This window comes from Pseudorca crassidens, chromosome 9 (genome assembly GCF_039906515.1).
Source record: "Pseudorca crassidens isolate mPseCra1 chromosome 9, mPseCra1.hap1, whole genome shotgun sequence".
NCBI classification, from domain to species: domain Eukaryota; kingdom Metazoa; phylum Chordata; class Mammalia; order Artiodactyla; family Delphinidae; genus Pseudorca; species Pseudorca crassidens.
Genome location: NC_090304.1, coordinates 96,380,031 through 96,399,367, shown reverse-complemented (window position 1 = coordinate 96,399,367; position 19,337 = coordinate 96,380,031). Strand labels below are relative to the sequence as shown.

General features: G+C 57.0%; 3 protein-coding genes across 4 annotated transcripts; 2 read left to right on the top strand and 1 right to left on the bottom strand.

The window, feature by feature from the left end:
* The first annotated feature begins 4,439 nt into the window (after positions 1-4,439).
* Positions 4,440-9,561, top strand: MFRP (membrane frizzled-related protein). The gene is made up of 13 exons (XM_067751304.1): positions 4,440-4,493; positions 4,618-4,720; positions 4,833-4,946; positions 5,035-5,196; positions 5,329-5,542; positions 5,961-6,091; positions 6,218-6,343; positions 6,572-6,648; positions 7,021-7,169; positions 7,659-7,789; positions 7,935-8,066; positions 8,661-8,788; positions 8,879-9,561. The coding sequence occupies exons 1-13, from the start codon at positions 4,440-4,442 to the stop codon at positions 9,101-9,103; spliced, it is 1,746 nt and encodes a 581-aa protein (XP_067607405.1). The 3' UTR covers positions 9,104-9,561.
* A 497-nt stretch (positions 9,562-10,058) lies between these two features.
* On the top strand, positions 10,059-11,821 carry C1QTNF5 (C1q and TNF related 5). Of its 2 annotated transcripts, none has more exons than XM_067751307.1 (2): positions 10,059-10,589; positions 10,890-11,821. In XM_067751307.1, the coding sequence occupies exons 1-2, from the start codon at positions 10,208-10,210 to the stop codon at positions 11,405-11,407; spliced, it is 900 nt and encodes a 299-aa protein (XP_067607408.1). In that variant the 5' UTR covers positions 10,059-10,207; the 3' UTR covers positions 11,408-11,821. The 2 variants fall into 2 exon arrangements, with proteins under 2 accessions (XP_067607408.1, XP_067607407.1); XM_067751306.1 differs by having other exon boundaries at positions 10,349-10,562.
* Positions 11,822-13,442: 1,621 nt separating this feature from the next.
* RNF26 (ring finger protein 26) lies at positions 13,443-16,251 on the bottom strand. The gene has a single exon (XM_067751305.1). The coding sequence runs from the start codon at positions 15,655-15,657 to the stop codon at positions 14,356-14,358; it is 1,302 nt and encodes a 433-aa protein (XP_067607406.1). The 5' UTR covers positions 15,658-16,251; the 3' UTR covers positions 13,443-14,355.
* Positions 16,252-19,337: the final 3,086 nt, after the last annotated feature.

Here is a 19,337-nt window from a genome sequence, read left to right as displayed (position 1 = left end):
GGTCCGGGAAGATCCCACATGCCGCGGAGCAATTAAGCCCGTGTGCCACAACTACCGAGTCTGCGCGCTAGAGCCCAGGAGCCACAACCACTGAAGCCCGCGTGCCTACAGCCTGTGCTCTACAACAAGAGAAGCCGCCACAATGAGAAGTCTGCACACCGCAATGAAGATCTAATGCAGCCAAAAATAAATAAATAAAACAAATAAATTAAAAAAAAAAAAAAAGGTCGGGGGGAGCCACAGATAGCCAGCCAGGCCGAGTTGCCAGGATCCAAGCTTGCAGGAACAAAAGCAAAAGCCCAGTGGAGCTTCCGGGGGTGTAGAAATCACTTGAGCAAGAAAAGAGGTAACTTCCCTTTGCTTGTTAGTTTTATCCATAGCCGTCAGCAGGAAAGTCCATGCAAACGTCCCCACAGCAGCAAGAAAAGGGAGGGCTGGAGACACAGTGTCCCTGCAGGCAGTGTGGGAGATGGGGAGACCCCCGGAGAAGGAAGAGGCAAGAAGGCCGAGGCCCCGGGGCCTGCAAAGGAAGAAGAGGAAGCCCAAGAGGCAGCCAAGAATGAAGCAAGCAACCTGGAGCTCAATGGCCGCAGGCCTGAAACCTCCCAGGGCTTCACAGCCCAGGCGTCCTCTGCACACATAGCCTGCAGGAGTCCTTGCCCACAGTACCTCTCGCCCCCACTATTCTACACGGTTTATAGAAAGAACATGGAAAATGTAAAAGAAAGGAAAGAAAAAAAAAAGGGAGGGCTTCCCTGGTGGCGCAGTGGTTAAGAACCCGCCTGCCAATGCAGGGGACATGGGTTCGAGCCCTGGTCCGGGAAGATCCCACGTGCCGCAGAGCAACTAAGCCCGTGCGCCACAACTACTGAGCCTGTGCTCTAGAGCCTGCGAGCCACAACTACTGAGCCCGTGTGCCACAACTACTGAAGCCCACACACCTAGAGCCCATGCTCCACAGCAAGAGAAGCCACCACAATGGGAAGCCCACGCACTGCAATGAAGGGTAGCCCCCACTCGTCACAACCAGAGAAAAGCCTGCATGCAACAACAAAGACCCAACACAGCCAAAAATAAAATGAAAGAAAGGAAAGGAAAGGGAAAGGGAAAGGGAAAGGGAAAGGGAAGGGAAGAAAAGGAAAGGAAGACCAAAAGCTGAGAATCAGGAATCCAACAGACCCAGCTCTGAAACCCAGCCTGGTAACTGGTGCCTCAGTTACATCTGGAAAATGGGAACAAACACACCTCCCTGACCTTGGCTCCCAGGGCTGTTATGAGGGTCAAATGAGCTGATGAGCTGAGGGGTGTCTGTTCTATTTCTCTCATTGTCCCTTTACCGGTGCCATTCTCCCACCCTGACCTGGCCCCTGGCCTGGCTGACCTTCTCCCCTAGGAACACGTCCATGAAGCAGCCAGTCGCAAGGGCACCTGTGCCAGCAGAGCCAGGGGTGTCGTGGAGGATGGCCATGGGCAATGGCAAAGCCAGAGAGAAGCTTCTGGCCCTCCCAGCCTCCCCCTTGCCTCCTTTCCACCACCTTCCCACAAACAGGGGCTGTTCTGAGACCCAGATCTGACCAAGCCACTCCCTGCTTAAAATGGGTTACAACCCAGCCTCCTTAGGCCCATAGTGCTAAGTACCCCCTCCTTTCTGGAATCCCTACCCAACCCCCAAATTCTACCTATTAAAATCTTTTTCAACTCTCTAACTTTAGAGTTAAATGCCCACCTCTTCCAAGAAGTCTCCCTGGCTGTTATAGCTATTAACATTTACCGTGTTAAAATCAGAATGGAAAGGAATTAAAATATTTTCTTATTAATTTTTTTTTTATTATTATTCGGCCACACCACGCGGCATGTGGGATCTTAGTTCCCCGACCAGGTATTGAACCCACACCCCCTGCATTGGGAGCACAGACTCTTAACCACTGGACCGCCAGGGAAGTCCCTTTTCTTATTAATTTTTAAATAAATTTTAAAATAACAGCAAACCTTTTACATGCTAATATAAATAACATTTAACAAAAAAATTTTTTTTTAGGCCGTGCCACATGGCTTGGCTTGTGAGATCTTAGTTCCCCAACCAGGGATCGAACCAGTGCTCTCTGCAGTGGAAGCATGGAATCTTAACCACTGGACCACCAGGGAAGTCCCTTTTTTTTTTTTTTCCCCCCGGTACGCGGACCTCTCACTGTTGTGGCCTCTCCCGTTGCGGAGCACAGGCTCCGGATGCGCAGGCTCAGCGGCCATGGCTCACAGGCCCAGCCGCTCAGCGGCATGTGGGATCCTCCCGGACAGGGGCACAAACCCATGTCCCCTGCATCAGCAGGCGGACTCTCAACCACTGCGCCACCAGGGAAGCCCCCATTTTTTTTAAAACTACATTTTCCAAAACAAAAAGAACTTAGTAAGAAGGATAACTTTGTTTTACATTTTTGCAAATCTCATTAACTGGATTCTCACCTCCTTCACATCATGCAGCCTCTGGAAACCACGCTGTTCACTCAAGAGGAAGGAAAGAAAGGGAGAAGGACAAATAACACCTACGTGTTATTATAGAAATACTTTTGACCTCTCAAACCCTCTAAAAGCAGTTCACATCTTAGGACCAAGGAAAGGCTTGTCCGCTAGACAAAAGCAGCCCCGGGCCCTCTAGGGGTTGAAAGGAGAGGAGCTGGGTGTTGAGGGGGATCTCCTGAGTGTGAAGAGAGCTGCCGCGGGGGATCGGGGATCGCAGAATCTGTCTCCTTTGTTTCTTCTCTCCCCACTGGGTTCTTCACTTAGTTCCCCTCTGTCACCAGCCTGCCTTAGGCCAGTGTAGAGTGAAAGATGTGCGGGGCTTCCCTGGTGGAGCAGTGGTTAAAAATCCGCCTGCCAATGCAAGGGACATGGGTTCGAGCCCTGGTCCGGGAAGATCCCACATGCCGTGGTGCAACTAAGCCCATGCGCCACAACTACTGAGCCTGTGCTCTAGAGCCCGTGAGCCACAACTACTGAGCCTGAGTGCCACAACTACTGAAGCCTGCACGCCTAAAACCCGTGCTCTGCAACAGAGAAGCCACCGCAATGAGAATCCTGCGCACTGCAACTAGAGAAAGCCTGTGAGCAGCAACGAAGACCCAACGCAGCCAAAAATAAATAAATAAATATTAAAAAAAAAAAAAAAAAAAGACATGTGTCAGAGAAAACATGCGCTTCGGATTTACCCAGCCCTGGGTTCAACTCTTGTCTCTGTATCTTGGGGAAGCTGATGTGACCTTGGGAAAGTTACTTAACCTCTCGGAGCCTTCGGCCATCATTTGTAAAATGGTTATGCTACCTCACAGAGTGATTCAAGGAGAGAAACTGCACGTAGGACCTCTGGCCCAGGGCCTAATACGTAACAGACATTCTACAAACAGTAGCCAGAAATATTATGCTGCCTCCCCACCTCCTGCCCTACCCAACTCAGCGTGAGCACAGCTAACACAAAACAGATTAACAAGCCCTTTCCCTTCTCCCCGAGGACAGCTGCGCCAGGCTGGGATTTTCCGAGAGAACTTCGCTCGTGGAGAAAGAGAGTCACGGAGTGATGTAGTTTGCAGAGGGCAGGCTTTCTATCCTGCAACAGCAGATGGTACCACCTGCCGGATTCCACAGCCCATCTGAAAGGCCAGCCCTGACCGACCCGTCCAAGGCCTTGGGCAGCTTCACCTCCTCCACTGCCCTTTCTCCTACGGGCTGAGGCAGCCAACCCCTCAAGCTCCCCGACTCACATCAGCACAGACACAAGCAGCCCAGAAAGACTTATCTCCTTGTCCCAGGCACCCAGGTGCTTTAGGGGAACTTCCAAAGACCCAGCTTGGCTAATGCCTCGGTCGCCCTGATGGCCAGGAGCGATGGGCTGCTGGTCTGTCCAGGACCTTGAGGACTCACAGGCCTTGAAGCTGCCAAACCGTCACACCTGGCTTCGAAGGCTCCCTCGTGCCTGTAAAACTGCCCCGCTGTCTCCCTTCCTTCCCAGCACCCCTCAGACACTCACTCAGCACCTCAGTGAGGTTAGGAGACGGGGTGGCCAGCTCCCTGGTCACACCCCCGACGGAGCACCGAGCTTCCTCCACGGGGTGTTCTCAGCCTGCGCCTTTAAGGACCGCTGCTCTGTGCCAGGGTCTCGACCTCGGCATCCTCAGCTGAGTTGGATTAAGGGACCATTTCATGCCGCTGCGAATTCCTTCTGCCTGCTGTCCCTTCCCCCACACAGAGACAGAATAGCCAGTAGCCAGAACCAGCCTGGAACCAGTCTGTCCAGGGCAGCGGGAGAGCTGGTCTAGCCTGGCAGCCCTCGTCCTCAGGGAGCGGAGCAGAGGCTGCCCCTTTGAGAGGCGGCCTCGGGGCAGGGAGCGGGCCCTCTGGGGTCTTGGGCTGTCGCAGGGACTCGAGAAAGCCATGCAGAGCCTAGAGCCATGAAGGACTGCTCAGACATCATCCTCTGCGTGGAGGCGACAGAGCTGAGCAAGGTAAGGGTCATACAGGACCACTCCCGCAAGACCCAGATGCCCACCTAGGGCTGGCAGTGCCCAGTGAACACACCTGCCAGGCAGTGCTGCCACCGGCCCTCAGCCCTCAAGTCTCTCCCTTCAGACTGAATTCTGCAATCCTGCTTTTGAGCCTGAATCAGGGCCACCTTGCCCCCTACCCAGCCTCCAGGAGGACGCCAGCTGCAGCACCCGAGCTCCCTGGCATGGTAACCATCTCACGGGGTGAGCTGGGTAGGACAGAAAGGCCCAGCGGCTAAGGGCTGTGTGAGAGATGCCCAAGCGAAAGGGGTCTCAAAAGCCCACCCCGCCTGCCCGCAGGTCGGCGTCCCCGAGGGCTGCAGCCTGACTGCCACTTCTCCTGGCTGTGTGTCCTCCTGCTGGCCAGCCTGCTGCTGTTGCTGCTGGGGCTGCTGGTGGCCATCATCCTGGCCCGTAAGTTCCCAAGGCCTCCATGAGTCTCCCATGCCCTGCAAGAGATCCAGCACCTCTGAATCCCACTCCCCCGTCTTCCCGCCTCCAGAATTGCAGGCTACAGCCGAGTCCGGGCCCTCCCATCATCCACTGCCTTCCCAAGGCCTCACCACCATTGGCTCCACCCCCACTCCCATCCCCACCACCTCTCAGGCAACTGGGACCCCTAAAGGGCAACCGGAGGCAGGCGTGAGCCCCGCATCCCAGTCGAGTGAGTACTACGGGGCAGATCTTCCGGAGAAGGGCCCAAGATGGCAGGGGGGAGGGGAGGCCAGGAAGAGGCATCTTATAAAAACAAGTCTCTCTCCTTTTGACCTCTGAACTCTAACCTCCGTCCCTGCAGCCTGTGGGGGCCTCCTTCCTGGCCCAAGGGGCTTCTTCAGCAGCCCTGACTACCCAGACCCTTACCCACCCAACGCCCACTGCGTGTGGCATATCCAAGTGGCCACAGACCATGCAATACAGCTCAAGATCGAAGCTCTCAGCGTGGAGAGTGTGGCCTCCTGTCTTTTTGATCGCTTGGAAATCTCCCCCGAGCCTGAAGGCCCCCTCCTCAGGTGGGTCCCTCTGCCCCCAGGAGATCCCACCCCCCTCCTGAACCACTGTCTGGAGGGCAGAACCAGGGAACTGCAGTGGGAAATTCTTGACTGGGAGGAAACGGAGAGGCTTGGCCTCTGGGCCCAGCTCTGCCACCATCTTGCTATATGACCTTGGGAAGGTCACTTCCCCTCTCTGACCTTGGTTTCCAAATCTGGAAACTGGAGCTCCCACATATCTTTCCCATGGATAAATGCCTCAAGAATGGACGTGCAGGAGCTAGGGAGGTCAGAGCTCTGCTGGAAATGAAAGGAACCTTTTGGACACATCGTCCCCAGGACGGGGCTTGAGGGAAGAGGACCGCAGGGCCCAGGCAGGCTCCACTCTGGCTGGCCCTGAGCTCTGATCCTCCGTCACTCCCAATCTGGCTTCTTGCAGAGTGTGTGGGAGGGTGCCTCCCCCGACACTCAACACCAATGCCAGCCACCTCCGCGTGGCCTTCGTCTCCGACAGCAGCGTGGAAGGATCTGGCTTCCATGCCTGGTACCAGGCCGTGGCCCCCGGTCATGGTGAGTGTTTTCCCGCCAGGTCCCCAGCTACCTGTCAACTGTCCGCTTCCCCCCCTCCAGCCACTCCCAGCCCTGCAAAAGGGGTAGAGATTCTAGGGGGTTCTGAATCCAGATGCCCGCCCCCAGGGAGCTGTGCCCACGATGAGTTCCCCTGCGACCAGCTCGTCTGCCTGCTACCCGACTCGGTGTGCGACGGCTTTGCCAGTTGCGCTGATGGCAGTGACGAGGCCAACTGCAGCGCCAAGTTCTCGGGTAAGGGCCCGGCCAGCCTCAGGGCGGGTACTGTCCTCAGGCATCTGATCCAGGTTCAGGCTGGCCTCCCCAGGCCTGGCCCAGCTCCAAACCTGCCTGGTCATTCTTCTGGCCCAGAACTTGCCTCCCCACGGGCACAGCCAAAACTCTTCGCTGCCATCCCTGCTGGCCCTACCGGGCGAAGGCACAGACCCTGGCAAACTCATGAGCTCCTCCTCCTCTCTACAGGGTGTGGGGGGAACCTGACTGGGCTCCAGGGCACTTTCTCTGCTCCCAGCTACCTGCAGCAGTACCCTCACCAACAGGTAAGCCAGCGCTCCATAGGGAGGGTGGTGCAGCCCACGTGGGCACACCTGAGCATCCGGGTTAGTGCGATTGAGAACAGCATGGCAGATGCTGCCTTGTACTTGGGAAGGTCAGAGATCAAGCAGGCAGGAAGAGAACAGTATTAAGTGCTTACTAGGTATCCCTGTTCCCGTGCTGGGTAAGCTTATCTCTGAGACCAGATAAGTTAAAGGCCCTTCCGCCACCACCGATGATGCGAGCAGTGTGGGCAGGGCCCACCCACTCCCTACCCGGCCTGCAGCAGGGGGAAGCCCATCTGGAGCTCAAGCCTGGAGGCCCCGATTGGGACAGAAGAAGGAACCCATAAATTACTCCACCTGTGCCTCCCCCAGCTTTGCACCTGGCACATCTCGGTGCCCGCTGGACATGGCGTCGAACTGCTGTTCCACAACTTCAGCCTGGAAGCTCAGGACGAGTGCAAGTTTGACTACGTGGAAGTGTATGAGACCCGCAACTCAGGGGCCCTCAGCCTCCTGGGCAGGTACTGGCGGAGCCAGCGGGGAGGAGCTGAGGATAAACCCCATCCTCCAGAGTCCGAGGTCAAGGCTTCCTACAAACCGGCCCACACACGCACTAGCTTCATTGTCTTGTTCTGCGCCAAGCTGGAGGTCCCGCACTGTCACCCTGAAAAAGGCTCGTCCTTCCTCACCTTCGTACCTGTCCCTCTCACCTTTGCTCCTTACATCACCTCCTCCAGGAGGCTCTCCCCGTCCCAGCTCTCCCACCTGCCCGGTCTATTTATAGCTTCCCCCAGAACCCTCACTGATTCTCCCCAGGTCGAAGGGGCTCCAGTTCAAGCAGTTTGTTTCGTTTGTTTAGTACTTTGTCTCCTGAACATGTGTGTCTTCCTCACCAGTCCCATGAGTCAGTGACTATGCCTCCCATCCCCTCTGGCGTCGCCCAGAGCACCCAGCTCCGTGCCGCGTCTGCGGGGGGGCCCCGTGCCAGGACTGCTGTCTGCTTTGGGCAGGTTCTGTGGAGCAGAGCCGCCTCCGCGCCTCATCTCCTCGCACCACCAGCTGGCTGTGCTCTTTAGGACCGACCATGGCATCAGCATCGGGGGCTTCTCGGCCACCTACCGGGCCCTCAATGCCACAGAGAGTAGGTGGCCCTGGGAGAGTGAGTGTGGGCAGTGGAGGCACCTCCAGGAGAACAGGGAAGGGCTCTGGACCCTGGTCAGGGCACTGTGAAGGCAGTGGGGGTACCTGCATGTCCCAGGGCACTGCCATGCCCCCTGTGCCTGCAGACCCCTGTGGGCCCGGAGAGTTCTCCTGCCGGGATGGAGGGTGTAAGAATCTGCAGTGGATGTGTGGCATGTGGAGAGACTGCACAGAGAGCAGCGATGACAACTGCAGCATCCCCTTGCTCCCACCCCCAGGTGAGGAGCCTGCCCCAGGGCACCGCAAGGGGGGCTGGCAGGCCTGAGCGGGCTGGGTGCCCATCCCTAGAAACCCACTGGCACATGTCATAACAGCCATCCCTATCTTCCCTGATGGGGTGGGGGGCCCACTAGCCTGACTCTGGACCACTCCACCAAATACTGGAGGGATTCTCCCCCAGGAGTGGCAAGGGTACTTAGTGTCACCCCCGAGGGAAATGGGAATCTGGGAGTTGATGGTTGAGGCTTCAAGAGCCCATCCAGCTTTGTCACACAGAGAGGCCCTCTCCAGGGCCCACCTCGGAGATGGGGGGAGAGCGGCGGAGCTCCTTCCAGATGCCCTGGTCCTGCCAATGCTGGTGCCCCTAGCTCCCTGAGATCATAGACGTGCCTGCATGATGCCCAGGGCTGGCGAATGATGCTTGGAGTAGGCTCTCAAGGAAAACAGGAATCCTCGACATGGATAAAGCATCTCTCTGTGTTATCTCCTTTGATTCTCCCCGTCTGACCCATAGGGAGCGCTTAGGTGACTTGTCCCAGCTCACACAGCCAGTGAGTATTCCCCAGAGTGACCCTCCCCTCCCACCCCTGCAGAGCTGGCCTGTGAACCTGTCCAGGTGGAGATGTGCATCGGTCTGAGCTACAACACCACGGCTTTCCCTAACATCTGGGTGGGCATGGCCACCCAGGAGGAGGTGGTGGAGGTCCTCAGAGGTTACAAGGTGCTCCAGGGAGAGATAAGGAGGAACCCCCAGGGAGGGGAGGGAACTGGGGGAGCAGGGTGCCTGAGGGCTGGTCTCCTCCTTCCACAGAGCCTGACAAGCCTGCCCTGCTACCAGAATTTCCGGAGGCTCCTTTGTGGGCTACTTGTGCCCCACTGCACCCCGCTAGGCAGTGTCCTTCCCCCTTGCCGCTCTGTCTGCCAGGAGGCAGAGCGCCAGTGCCAGTCTGGCCTGGCACTACTGGGCACCCCCTGGCCCTTTAACTGCAACAGGCTGCCTGAGGCAGCTGGCTTGGAGGCTTGTGCCCAGCCCTGACCCTGAGGCGGGCCCCTGCCCTCTGCTGCCCAGCCTCCTTTGCCTACCAGGGTGGGCAGGCAGGGGAGCAAAGGAAGGGGACCAGCATGGGACTCTGCCCATCCCCTCTGGGTCCTCCCAGGGAGGGGAAGAGGAGTCCTCAGCGGGGCTAACGGGACCCTCCCACCCTGCCAGATCCTTCCCTATCCTTTTATTTGCCCCAGCTGCTGCAAACAGCTGGCCTGACTCCACACTGTACCAGTGATCATCTAGATTGCTTCCCACCCAAGCCTCTGACCCCAATTTCCCACCTTCTACCTTCCTCATCTCCATCTGCTTTTTCAGGCTCTCTACCACCCTCTTTCTCACTTTTTCATTTATTCCAAAAAAAAATGTATCCAGTGCCTAGTCATGTGGCAGCCCCTATTCTGAGCCCTGGGGATCCAGTTGTCTACTGCTTCTAGAACCGTCCACCCTCGGTTCTCAGCTTCTATTTCTCCTGGACTAGAGTGTTGTCTTTGATCTCCGTCGTGGCACCATCTCTCCTTCCAGCTCCTTGGAGCTGTAGATGCCCTGAGCGTCTGTTTCTCATGGTTCTGCCTCTGCGCCCGCCTCAAATCTCTCCCTCCTTTCTCCACCAAACTTTGGCCGGCCGCCGGGCGACACCACGAGTTATTTCCCTGCTATTTCCCGGCCCGGGCTCTTGGCCCCTGAACAACTGGTTTCCTCTTGGAGTCTGGGAGGAGCAGAGCAGAGCCGGCAAGGAACGAACCGGGACCAGGGGGACGCCTAGGGCAGGGGGCGCCTGGCTAGAGAGAAGCGCAGGGAAGGAAGGTAGCAAGCAGGAGTCAACTGGAGGGTCCGGAGTAGCGAGAGACCCGAAGGAGGCCACAGAGAGAGCGAGCAGCCCCGGGAGGCGGGAGGGGGGTGAGTCTGGTCGCGAAGGGGTGGGGCGGGGAAATGGGGATGGGGGAGGGGACTGTGGGAAAGACTGGGCGCCGGCCCGGGGTGGTGGTGGGGAGAGGGCCGGCCTCTCCTTCCCCCTGCGCAGTGCTCTCGGGGTTCTTGGGTCTAGGGGCGCCCCATTCTTCGTCCCCTCGAGGCCACTCAGCCTCACTCAGGGACATGGCAGTGGGGTGGGGACCGAGCCGCCTGCGCCGGGGCGGGGACCGAGGCAGGTCCCAGGATTCTGGGTCCCGACTCCTGTCCTGCCCAGCCCACAGACGACCAGAGGCCCGCGGCGTCCGGGCTCCGCGTGCCAGCGCCATGAGGCCGCTCCTCGCTCTGCTGCTCCTGGGCTTGGCGGCCGGCTCGCCCCCGCTGGACGACAACAAGATCCCCAGCCTGTGCCCGGGGCACCCCGGCCTCCCCGGCACGCCGGGCCACCATGGCAGCCAGGGTCTGCCCGGCCGCGACGGCCGCGACGGCCGCGACGGCGCGCCCGGCGCTCCGGGAGAGAAAGGCGAGGGCGGGAGGCCGGGTAAGAAGCGCCTCCGCTGGGAGGCTGGTAAGAGTGCGGCCCCTCTCCTGCTCCCAGGGGCCCGGGGCTCGGGGTTGCCGCTAGGGGTCGCCGCTCCCGTCCCCGTCCGACCCGGCCGGAGCCGGGAGAGAGGGACTCAGCTGCGGGAGCCAGAACCCCTGGGACACTCAGATCTGCCCCAAGGCCTGCAGGAAGCGTGGAGCGGGTCCTGGGGCGCAGGGCGGCCCCGCCCGGGAAGGGGCAGGTGGGAGGCTGAGGGAGGATGCTGGAGGCCCGCGGCGGGCGCGCCCTAACTGCTCCGCTTTCCCCCCACCCCCACCCCTGCAGGCCTCCCGGGGCCGCGTGGGGAGCCCGGGCCGCGAGGAGAAGCAGGCCCCGTGGGGGCGGCCGGGCCGGCAGGCGAGTGCTCGGTGCCTCCGCGCTCCGCCTTCAGTGCCAAGCGCTCAGAGAGCCGGGTGCCCCCGCCGTCGGACGCGCCCCTACCCTTCGACCGCGTGCTGGTGAATGAGCAGGGACATTACGACGCCGTCACCGGCAAGTTCACCTGCCACGTGCCCGGGGTCTACTACTTCGCCGTCCACGCCACCGTCTACCGGGCTAGCCTGCAGTTCGATCTGGTCAAGAATGGAGAGTCCATCGCCTCTTTCTTCCAGTTCTTCGGGGGGTGGCCCAAGCCAGCCTCGCTCTCCGGGGGCACCATGGTGAGGCTGGAGCCCAAAGACCAGGTGTGGGTACAGGTGGGCGTGGGTGACTATATTGGCATCTACGCCAGCATCAAGACAGACAGCACCTTCTCTGGATTTCTAGTGTATTCTGACTGGCACAACTCCCCAGTCTTCGCTTGATGCCCACTGGAAAGTGAGCGCACGCTGTCTCACTCGAAGGGCAGGAGGGCATGACACTGACAGCCACGTCATCCAGGAGGGCTGGCCCCCCTGGAATGTTGTGAATGACCGCAGAGGTGGGGTGGGGGCCTCTCCGTTCTGCTGCAGGCAGGGGATGGGGACAGAGGCTGAGATCAGGGCTGGCAGCACGGGGCAGTGGCTGGATTTCTGCCCTAGACCAAAGGAGTGCTGGCAGGCAGCGTGCTGGCGGTGTGCTGGCAGGTGTGAGTCCCCGCAGTTGCTCTGGCCCAGGACCCCAAGGTGGGGTGCTCCCTTCCCAGTCCTCTGCTTCTCTGGGTCTTCCCTCATCCCTCCTGCTCCTGGGCCCTTTTCTCAGAGATCATTCAATAAATCTTAAAACAACAACAACAAAAACCCTCTTACTGGCTTCAGCCTTTCTTCTTTACTGGTGGGGATGCCCTGATTCTGAGAATGGGGAGAAGAGGGAGGACGGTGGGTGGGGAGGGTGCTCAGGCAGAAGGGAGGGCTCTTGGGCTGGATGGAGCTATGGGCCAGGAGATACAGGAAGCAGGCCCAGGTGAAGGACAGGCCGCTCCACAGACCTGCTGGGTAAGCGGTGGAGGTTGTGAACGGGAGCCCCTGCTGAGGAGGGTGTCCTGGTGTCAGACTTTGGCCACCCAGAAGGAGGAGCCCTTTTTCTAACTCAGAGATGTCATATGAACTGGGTGGGACTTCACCACACACATCCCTGCCCTGACCAACAGAAAGGAAGCCAGGATTTTCATTCATGGCTGCTCTGGCTACTTGCCTGGTCCCTAGATGACTGGAAAGCTTCTCTGTCCCCCATGCCAGGGGAGTGGAGTGTCCCTGGGTGTCTAGAGATGTCATCTTGGAGATGGCCACGAGAGGGCAGCCCAGTTCCAGGATGCAGCAATGACCCTAGGTAGCTGAGCTCCTGACTGCTAAGGTGGTTAGGGGGAGGAAGGCTATTGAGCTCCGCCAGTGGGACTCCAGATGGGGGTGGAGGAAAAGGGGTTATTTGCTCCCAGCTCAGGAAGTTTATCTTCTCTCATAAAATGTTTATCCTCACATTAAAGAGAGACTGGAAGGAACCAAGCCTCCCCTTGCTCAGCTCCCTCTCCAGGGTTGGGGGAAGGGGAAAAAAGAGCCCTTCCTCAGGCCTCCCAACTCCAAGGTGCATGTGGGGAACAGTCACTCACTGAACCGGGCCACACCACTCAGTCTGAGGCTAGCCGCAAAGCCCCTCCAAGGCTCCTCTCCTTGCCCCACCCCCGACCCGAAGACTAACAAACCCGGGCTGGCCCGCCCACATCAGCTCAGGCTCTCAACCCAAGAGAAAGTGGAGGGGCCTCTCCTCGGAGTTTCTTCCCATCTACCGCTTTCCCCTCCCCCACCCCCTTCCAGAAGGCTGTCCCTGGCATCACGCTCCTAGATTTAACATACAATTATGGGGTAGTGTCCCCCCCTCTCTTGCAGGTCATGTGAGGATGGATATGACCAATGGCGACTGGACCCAGTGAGCTAGAGACAGGCCTCCCAGCTGTCCACCAGGAGGCCCCACAGCCATACTCCAGCCCATCACAGCGCCATTCTATGCCAAGAGTCACAACGACAAGCACCAACTCCTCCAGGGATCTGAGGGCAGGTTGGACTCCAGGCAGTAGGAACCCCAAGTTCCCTCCTGGGAAGAGTGGCACCAGAGGAAAAGCTGGGAGGGCTGACCCAAAGGGTGAGCAAGTTCACACTCCTCTCTCCTAGGGCTAATTCTGGAAAGATAGAAAAGATAAGGAGAGCTTTCCAAAAGCTGTGCACGTGAGAGGGCACAAATCAGACAGGGTGAAAGCAAAGCCAGCCACACCTGGCAGGGGCTCTCCCCAAGGCACCCTATCTTATCTCTCTGCCAGGTCCCCCACCAACCACACTTGTGACTCCGGCAGGACCGAAGGACACTGCTGCAGCATCCGTCACCCTAACCGACGGCTCGCCCTTGCAAGGATGCACACAGAGGCCGTCAGAGCTGTAACAGAACTTCATTCATTGGATCCTGGGCCAGACAGACACCTCAGGGACCTGCATGCCTCTCAGCCCTGGCCCCTTCTGTATTTGGACCCTAGTGAAATGTGCACAGTCTGCCCTCCCCGATGCCAGGGAGAGAGGAACAGAAGGGGAATGCCTTCTCACTCTGCGATGTGGGGAGTGAAAGGGATAGGAGTAGAAATCTGGCTATCCCCCCTGCAGTTCCCAGTGGTGCTGGGGTGTCAGAGGGCACATGGTCCCAAAGCCAGGTGCAAACACACACACACCTGGGGGTTAATTCTCATCCCAGCTGTTGGGTCAGGTCACAAGGGAGCCTCGTAAGATCATGACTGGTAGAAGGAGCTCTAAGGGCACCTGAGAGATACTACCCCCAAAGCCTGCCAGAGCACAGGGGCTCCAGCTGAAAGCAAATGTTCAAGATCATTCCAAGGCCCTTGAGTTGCCACAACACCCAAATGACACTGATGTGTGTGGCTGCAGAAGCGGGGGAGGAAGTGGGAAGGGAGCAGGGAGAGAACCTGCAAATCCCCAACCGAACAACCAGAAGCGGAGAGGGGGAGCCCCACACGCGGGTATCTGGGTGGGCCCTGGCAAGGTGGAGGGGAGTCCACAGAGAACAGTCTCAGGGCCTCGCAGAGTGACACACTCACCACCCTCGGCATCACTGGGACCCACTGGGTAAGGATAAGCTGTTACCCTGCCCCCAGCCAAGCCACCGTCTTCCAGAGTTTCCCATCTCCATGTCCTGGACGTATGGCTCCGAGGCTCGGCAGGACGGCCATAGCGGCAGGAGGGGCTTCAGGCTGGGACCCAGAGATCAGGTGGGAATGCTGTCCTAGCGCAGGTGGCTGTGTGGAGCATGGAGGGATGGGCAGGCGGGGAGGGAGTCTTCAGAGGTAGACGTTGAGGGTCTGCAGGATGCCCCGGCGGCACAGTGGGCAGTTGCGGTGGTAGACAGGGTGGCGCATCAGGATCTCAGTGCAGGCCTGGCAGAGGCACAGGTGCCGACAAGGCAGAAGCAGCACCGTCTTGCTCTGGTCCTGGCAGATGACGCACTTCTTCCGCTCCTCTTGCTCCTTCAGCAATTTCCATGGGTCTTGCCCAGTTACAGGCTCCTCCACATTGAGCCTCTCCCGGCCCCGGGCAGCTGTCACTCTGGCCATCCTGACCTCCTCTTCTTCTGCCTCTGATCTGGGCCCAGCTTCAGGAAGAGCGTCCTGTCGCCAGGTCCTGGCTGAGGGCACCCTCCTAGGGCCACCCTGGGGGGCCCCAGGGGCCCCTCCCCGGTTAGGCCAGCTCGCCAGCTGCAGGCTACGGCTCCAGACTCGGCGCCAGGTCTCCAAGCCCAGTGCTAAGCGAGAGAGCCGCACAACATCCTCTCTGAGCCGGTGGTAGGATGGCCGGGCATGGAGCTGACTGAGCGCCTGGGTGGCCAGCCTCAGGGTGAGGTCCGGGTGCAACAGAGTCACTGTCACTGCCAGCACGCAAGCCAGCAGCACCAGGCCAGTGACATTGACAAGCACAAAGCTGGCCAGGAGGCGGGCAGCGGAGGCCAAGAGCTCCAGTACCAGTTGGCAGGGGGTCCAGAGGAGGATGGACATGGCCACAGCACTGCTGGAAATGTGGGCTAGGAAAGCAGCCACTACATCCGTCATCCTCCACAGCGGTCCCATCACTGCATCCCACAGGGCCAGCACCAGGGAGAAGAGGTTCTGAGTGCCAATGAGGCAGATGTTGACCAGGCTATTGATCACATAGGCCACCAGGCTCATGGTGATGGCACAGATGTCACAGACCTGGCGCAGCAAAGCATGGCCATTGGAGACCATATTGAGGACACCCCGGTGCAGGATCTCCCGGCTCCTAAGCGCCCCGTGGGAGGCCAGGTGCCCCAGGAGCTTTAAGCTCTCCAGGCCAGAACAGCAGCTGTATAGTACGGTACACAAGGCCTGAAAGCCCCCAAAGGTGAAGGGAACCACGGCTTCGATGAAGGCCAGCAGTGACAGCAAGACTCCACGGCCCAAGTGCAGAAGACTAGTCAGTACCGTATGTGGCAGGTTGTAGATGAAGGCCAGGAGCCAGGCCAGGGAAGCCAGGAGGGAGGACACCAGCAGGAAGTTGAGGTCCAACACCAAGGTCAGCACATCCAGCAACAGGCCCACCCCATTCACTACCAGGTACACAGCCTCCATGATAGGGCTATGGGGGTTAGTCCAAAAGGAAGTCTGGCTCCCGGTTGAGGGGGGTGTCAGGGCTGTCAATATTTGGGGGAAGGAGGAGGTCGGGGATTAATTTGGAAGGGAAGTGAGCAGTCTCCAATACAGGGAGAATCTGAGGAAGAAGTGGGTTAGAAGGAAGTGGAGTCTCAACGGAGGGAAAGGGGGCCAGATGCCGGTCCGGGAGCCCCAAAGGCGGGCTCTTTGGGAGGAAATAGCCCAAACATCTCTAAAGTGGAGGTGATCCCGGGCTGGAGGAGAAACCTCAGCTTTGGAGGCCTGGTGGTGGCATACCACGACCAGGCAATGGGTCAGACCGAGAGAAGACCGGGAACGGAAGGGATCGGGCCAGGCCGGGGCCGGGTGGGGTCGGCGCAGGCTGGGCGCGGGCTCGCGGTCCAGCTACGCAGGTGCCTCTGTCCCCGCCCGGCCCCCGTCCTCTGGGCTCGCGGCGCTTCGCGCCCAAGGGAGCAGCGGGGAAGGGAACGAGCCTCAGCAAACCCCAGGCGCGGCCTCTACTCCGCTGGGCGCCGCCATCTTGTGTGCTACCGGGTGGGGCAAAAGGCGTAACAAGCAGGGAGGGACGACGAACTCTGACCAATCGGTGAGGCCCAAGCGCAGGAAACATCGAGCACTCATTGGTCCGTTTGAACGGCGCCCAAACATATTTAGTACTTTAAGGGGTGGGGGGGAACAGATTGAAATCCCCGCCCCCTTGAGGCGAGGATTGGTCAATTGAAGGGCAGAGGTGAACTTGCCCCCCTAGCCCCGCCCCCTAAAGGAGCAGGACTTTGGACTGGGATAATGTGGGCGCTGTTCTTTTCACTTGGCCTCCAGCCTTGATTTGTTTAGGTGCGGGTTGGCGGTCACTGCCTCTGAGCTGGGCTCTAAGATTGCACCGCCTCCGCAGCCTCAGACTCAGTCGTTCGTCCTCCTCCATTCATCCATTTATTCCATCGTTTATTGAGCCTGCTACAAATGCAAATGAGGATTTGTATTTGTACAAATGAGGATACAAAAAATGTTTAAGACGTGCCTGCTCACAAGTAGTTCAAGGGGAAACAGATTGTGATAGGGGATTCCCAAAGTGCTATTTCCAAACTGTTTCCTCAAGCTCTATCACGTTTTCTCAGCATCCTCAGGAGATTACCTCATTGTCAGTGAGAAAAGGAGGTCACATGCCGGAAATAGCTCACCCTCCTAGCCCAGGCCCTACTAATTTGTTTACTTGAACGCTCTAGTTAGATATCTGCCTGGGCACCCTTAGTAGGCTCCTCAAAAATTTACCCTCTTCTTTAATATTCAAATAATCTTCAAAATATCTAAGATCCTATCCCAAGTATATTGGGAAGCCTAGTGTTCTCTACTAAGCCCAAGGATACTTGGAGGTCTTATCCTTCCCCTGGCCTCCATTGCTTTAATTTCCTGCTGGCATTTGTCGACTTTAAAAAAAAAAGCAAAACATGAGAGTCGTGAGTTAAGATTTATTTGGGGTGAAATGAGGACTATAGCCCAGGAGACAGCCTCTGAGATAGTTCTGAGGAACTACTCTGAAGAGGTAAGGGGAGAGGTGAATATATGTGTAATTTTGGTAAGGGGGGCATACGTGCAATTCAGCACACATTTTGGCAGAAGGTTGCTGCTGGTCACAAGGAGCAGATGTCTCCGTTAATGATTTAAGTGCTTTTCTAGATGTGAGAAGATGCAAGAATTTGGGCTCGTAGAATCTGCTCCTGAAAATAACTATCTGAAGGCCTGTTCTGCCAGTTTTTCCCAGAGCACAGAGTGCCTCATTCCTGATCTCTGCCCTGAACTCCTTTCAGGGGATGTTGAAGGTCAGTGACTATGGTGGCTAGTGACAGTTTTTAGTTAGCACATTGAATTCTTCATCTCCACTCTGGCCTGGACTGCTGAAAGTGTCTGTCTCTGCCACCCCACCCTGAATACTGCCTGAATCCTTTCTTCCCCAAAGCACCACTGATGCATACGAAGGTGAGGGATGCAGCACACCTTTACTGAAACGAGGGGCTCCCAATAGGGGTTACACCATAGTGCAGGGCAAGGACTGCAACTTCTAAAACTCCACTGGTTTTTCCCCAGCCTCTCTCTCACATCTGTCAGGCCCAACTTAATGTTTTCTCTGAGACATGTTTTCCCTTTGTCTTCCTCTTCCTTTTGAGGTTTCCCCTCCCTTTCTCTAGCCATCAGACTCCAACTTCCCATTGTTATTTTATATTACAGAACAGTCTATTTCTACCCCCAACCCCACCTATGCTTTAGCCACAAAATGCTAATTTCTCTAAACAAAGGAGAATAATATAAAGATTTATTTAACCTCCTGCCCAGATCACAGTCTGTTGTGGTTATTGTTGCTGGGGGTCTTATTTTGCATTTTTCCCCTAATTTCAAATCTTGGAGAAAATGCCCACCTCCTCTTCAAGATACTTGAACCCACCACGCATAACTTGTCCTCTTCAGAAATTTTACCTGTCCAGTGAACACTATTATGTTCTTAATTTATCTTCCTGCAGCACTTGACATCAATGACCACTTCCTCCACCCTTGGCCTCTGGACCTTACCCTCTCCTGTATTCTTTCTGTCTCTATCATGGCCCCCTCTCCTCTCTACACGATGATGCCCAAATCTGTGTCTTCAGCCTGAATCTCTCTTGTAAAGTTCAGGTTCCACATGCTTCCTGGACAGCTGCTGGATATCCCACTGGTGCTTCAAACTCAATGTGTCCAAAATCAAACTCAGCAAATTTGCTGTGCCTGCACTGTGTGTAATTAACCAGCCAGCTTTCCAGGCCGAGAAAGACCTTGAAGTTGGCAGGATCCTCTAAGACAATATTTCCATTAGTCTGGGACTAATTAGCCTCCCCTTTGAGTGATCTGAGACACACTAAGCCAAAACCAGCTTAGTTTAGCATAAACAAGCCACAACCTTTGACTCTGCGGGCGTTCTAGTTGTGGGCAGGCAGAGGTGACCTGTGGCCAAAATTCTTGTGACAAATGAATTACTGCAAAATGCTATCCATTCTTAAGCTAGAAATATAAGAAAGTACCATGCTACCACAAGGCAAAAGAAGTGCTCGGATGACCCCCGCCTTAGAGAAGCCAAGGCGCTTCCCAGTGCTGAGAGGTTGTTAACACTCCCCTTGAGGTGATCATTGTGGTTGGGTTGGGTCTGGACTCAAGCAGTATCTCTACTGACTCAATAATGTTTCTTTCTAGGACTGTGTTTCAGATAACAGCTGGTTCAAACTGACTGTTGCCATAGCAGGGGTCATCCTCTATTTGGAGGCTGGAAGACTGGAGAGTGTTGGTCGAAAGAACTAACAGCACCTGACTTTAGGGAGGAAGTTCAAATTGCTTACTAGTGTGAGCTGCAGTGGTTGAGAAGAAAATAAGCCAGATATGGAGAAAACTTAATGCCTGGAGGCGCTACCCCTGCAGAATTGTGTCATGGAAGATAATAGTGGTACGACCTAAAACTCTCAGAAATCTGGCCCAGGGGCCTCCTGGAAAAACAGCTGGTTTCTGCTGCTGCGCTAAGTGCAGGGCTTTTGTGTTGCTAGGTGAGAGATGCTAGCTGGGACAACAGAAGGGGTTTTTAGAGGTTGTTCAGCCTTGAGGATTAAGAGATGGGATAAAAC

Coding starts and splice junctions, on each gene's coding strand:
- MFRP (XM_067751304.1), top strand. CDS start 4,440: ATGAAGGACTGCTCAGACATCATCCTCTGCGTGGAGGCGACAGAGCTG. Junction 4,494..4,617: donor AGGCGACAGAGCTGAGCAAG/GTAAGGGTCATA, acceptor CTCTCCCTTCAG/ACTGAATTCTGCAATCCTGC. Junction 6,649..7,020: donor AGCAGTACCCTCACCAACAG/GTAAGCCAGCGC, acceptor TGCCTCCCCCAG/CTTTGCACCTGGCACATCTC.
- C1QTNF5 (XM_067751307.1), top strand. CDS start 10,208: ATGGCAGTGGGGTGGGGACCGAGCCGCCTGCGCCGGGGCGGGGACCGA. Junction 10,590..10,889: donor GCGCCTCCGCTGGGAGGCTG/GTAAGAGTGCGG, acceptor CCACCCCTGCAG/GCCTCCCGGGGCCGCGTGGG.
- RNF26 (XM_067751305.1), bottom strand. CDS start 15,657: ATGGAGGCTGTGTACCTGGTAGTGAATGGGGTGGGCCTGTTGCTGGAT.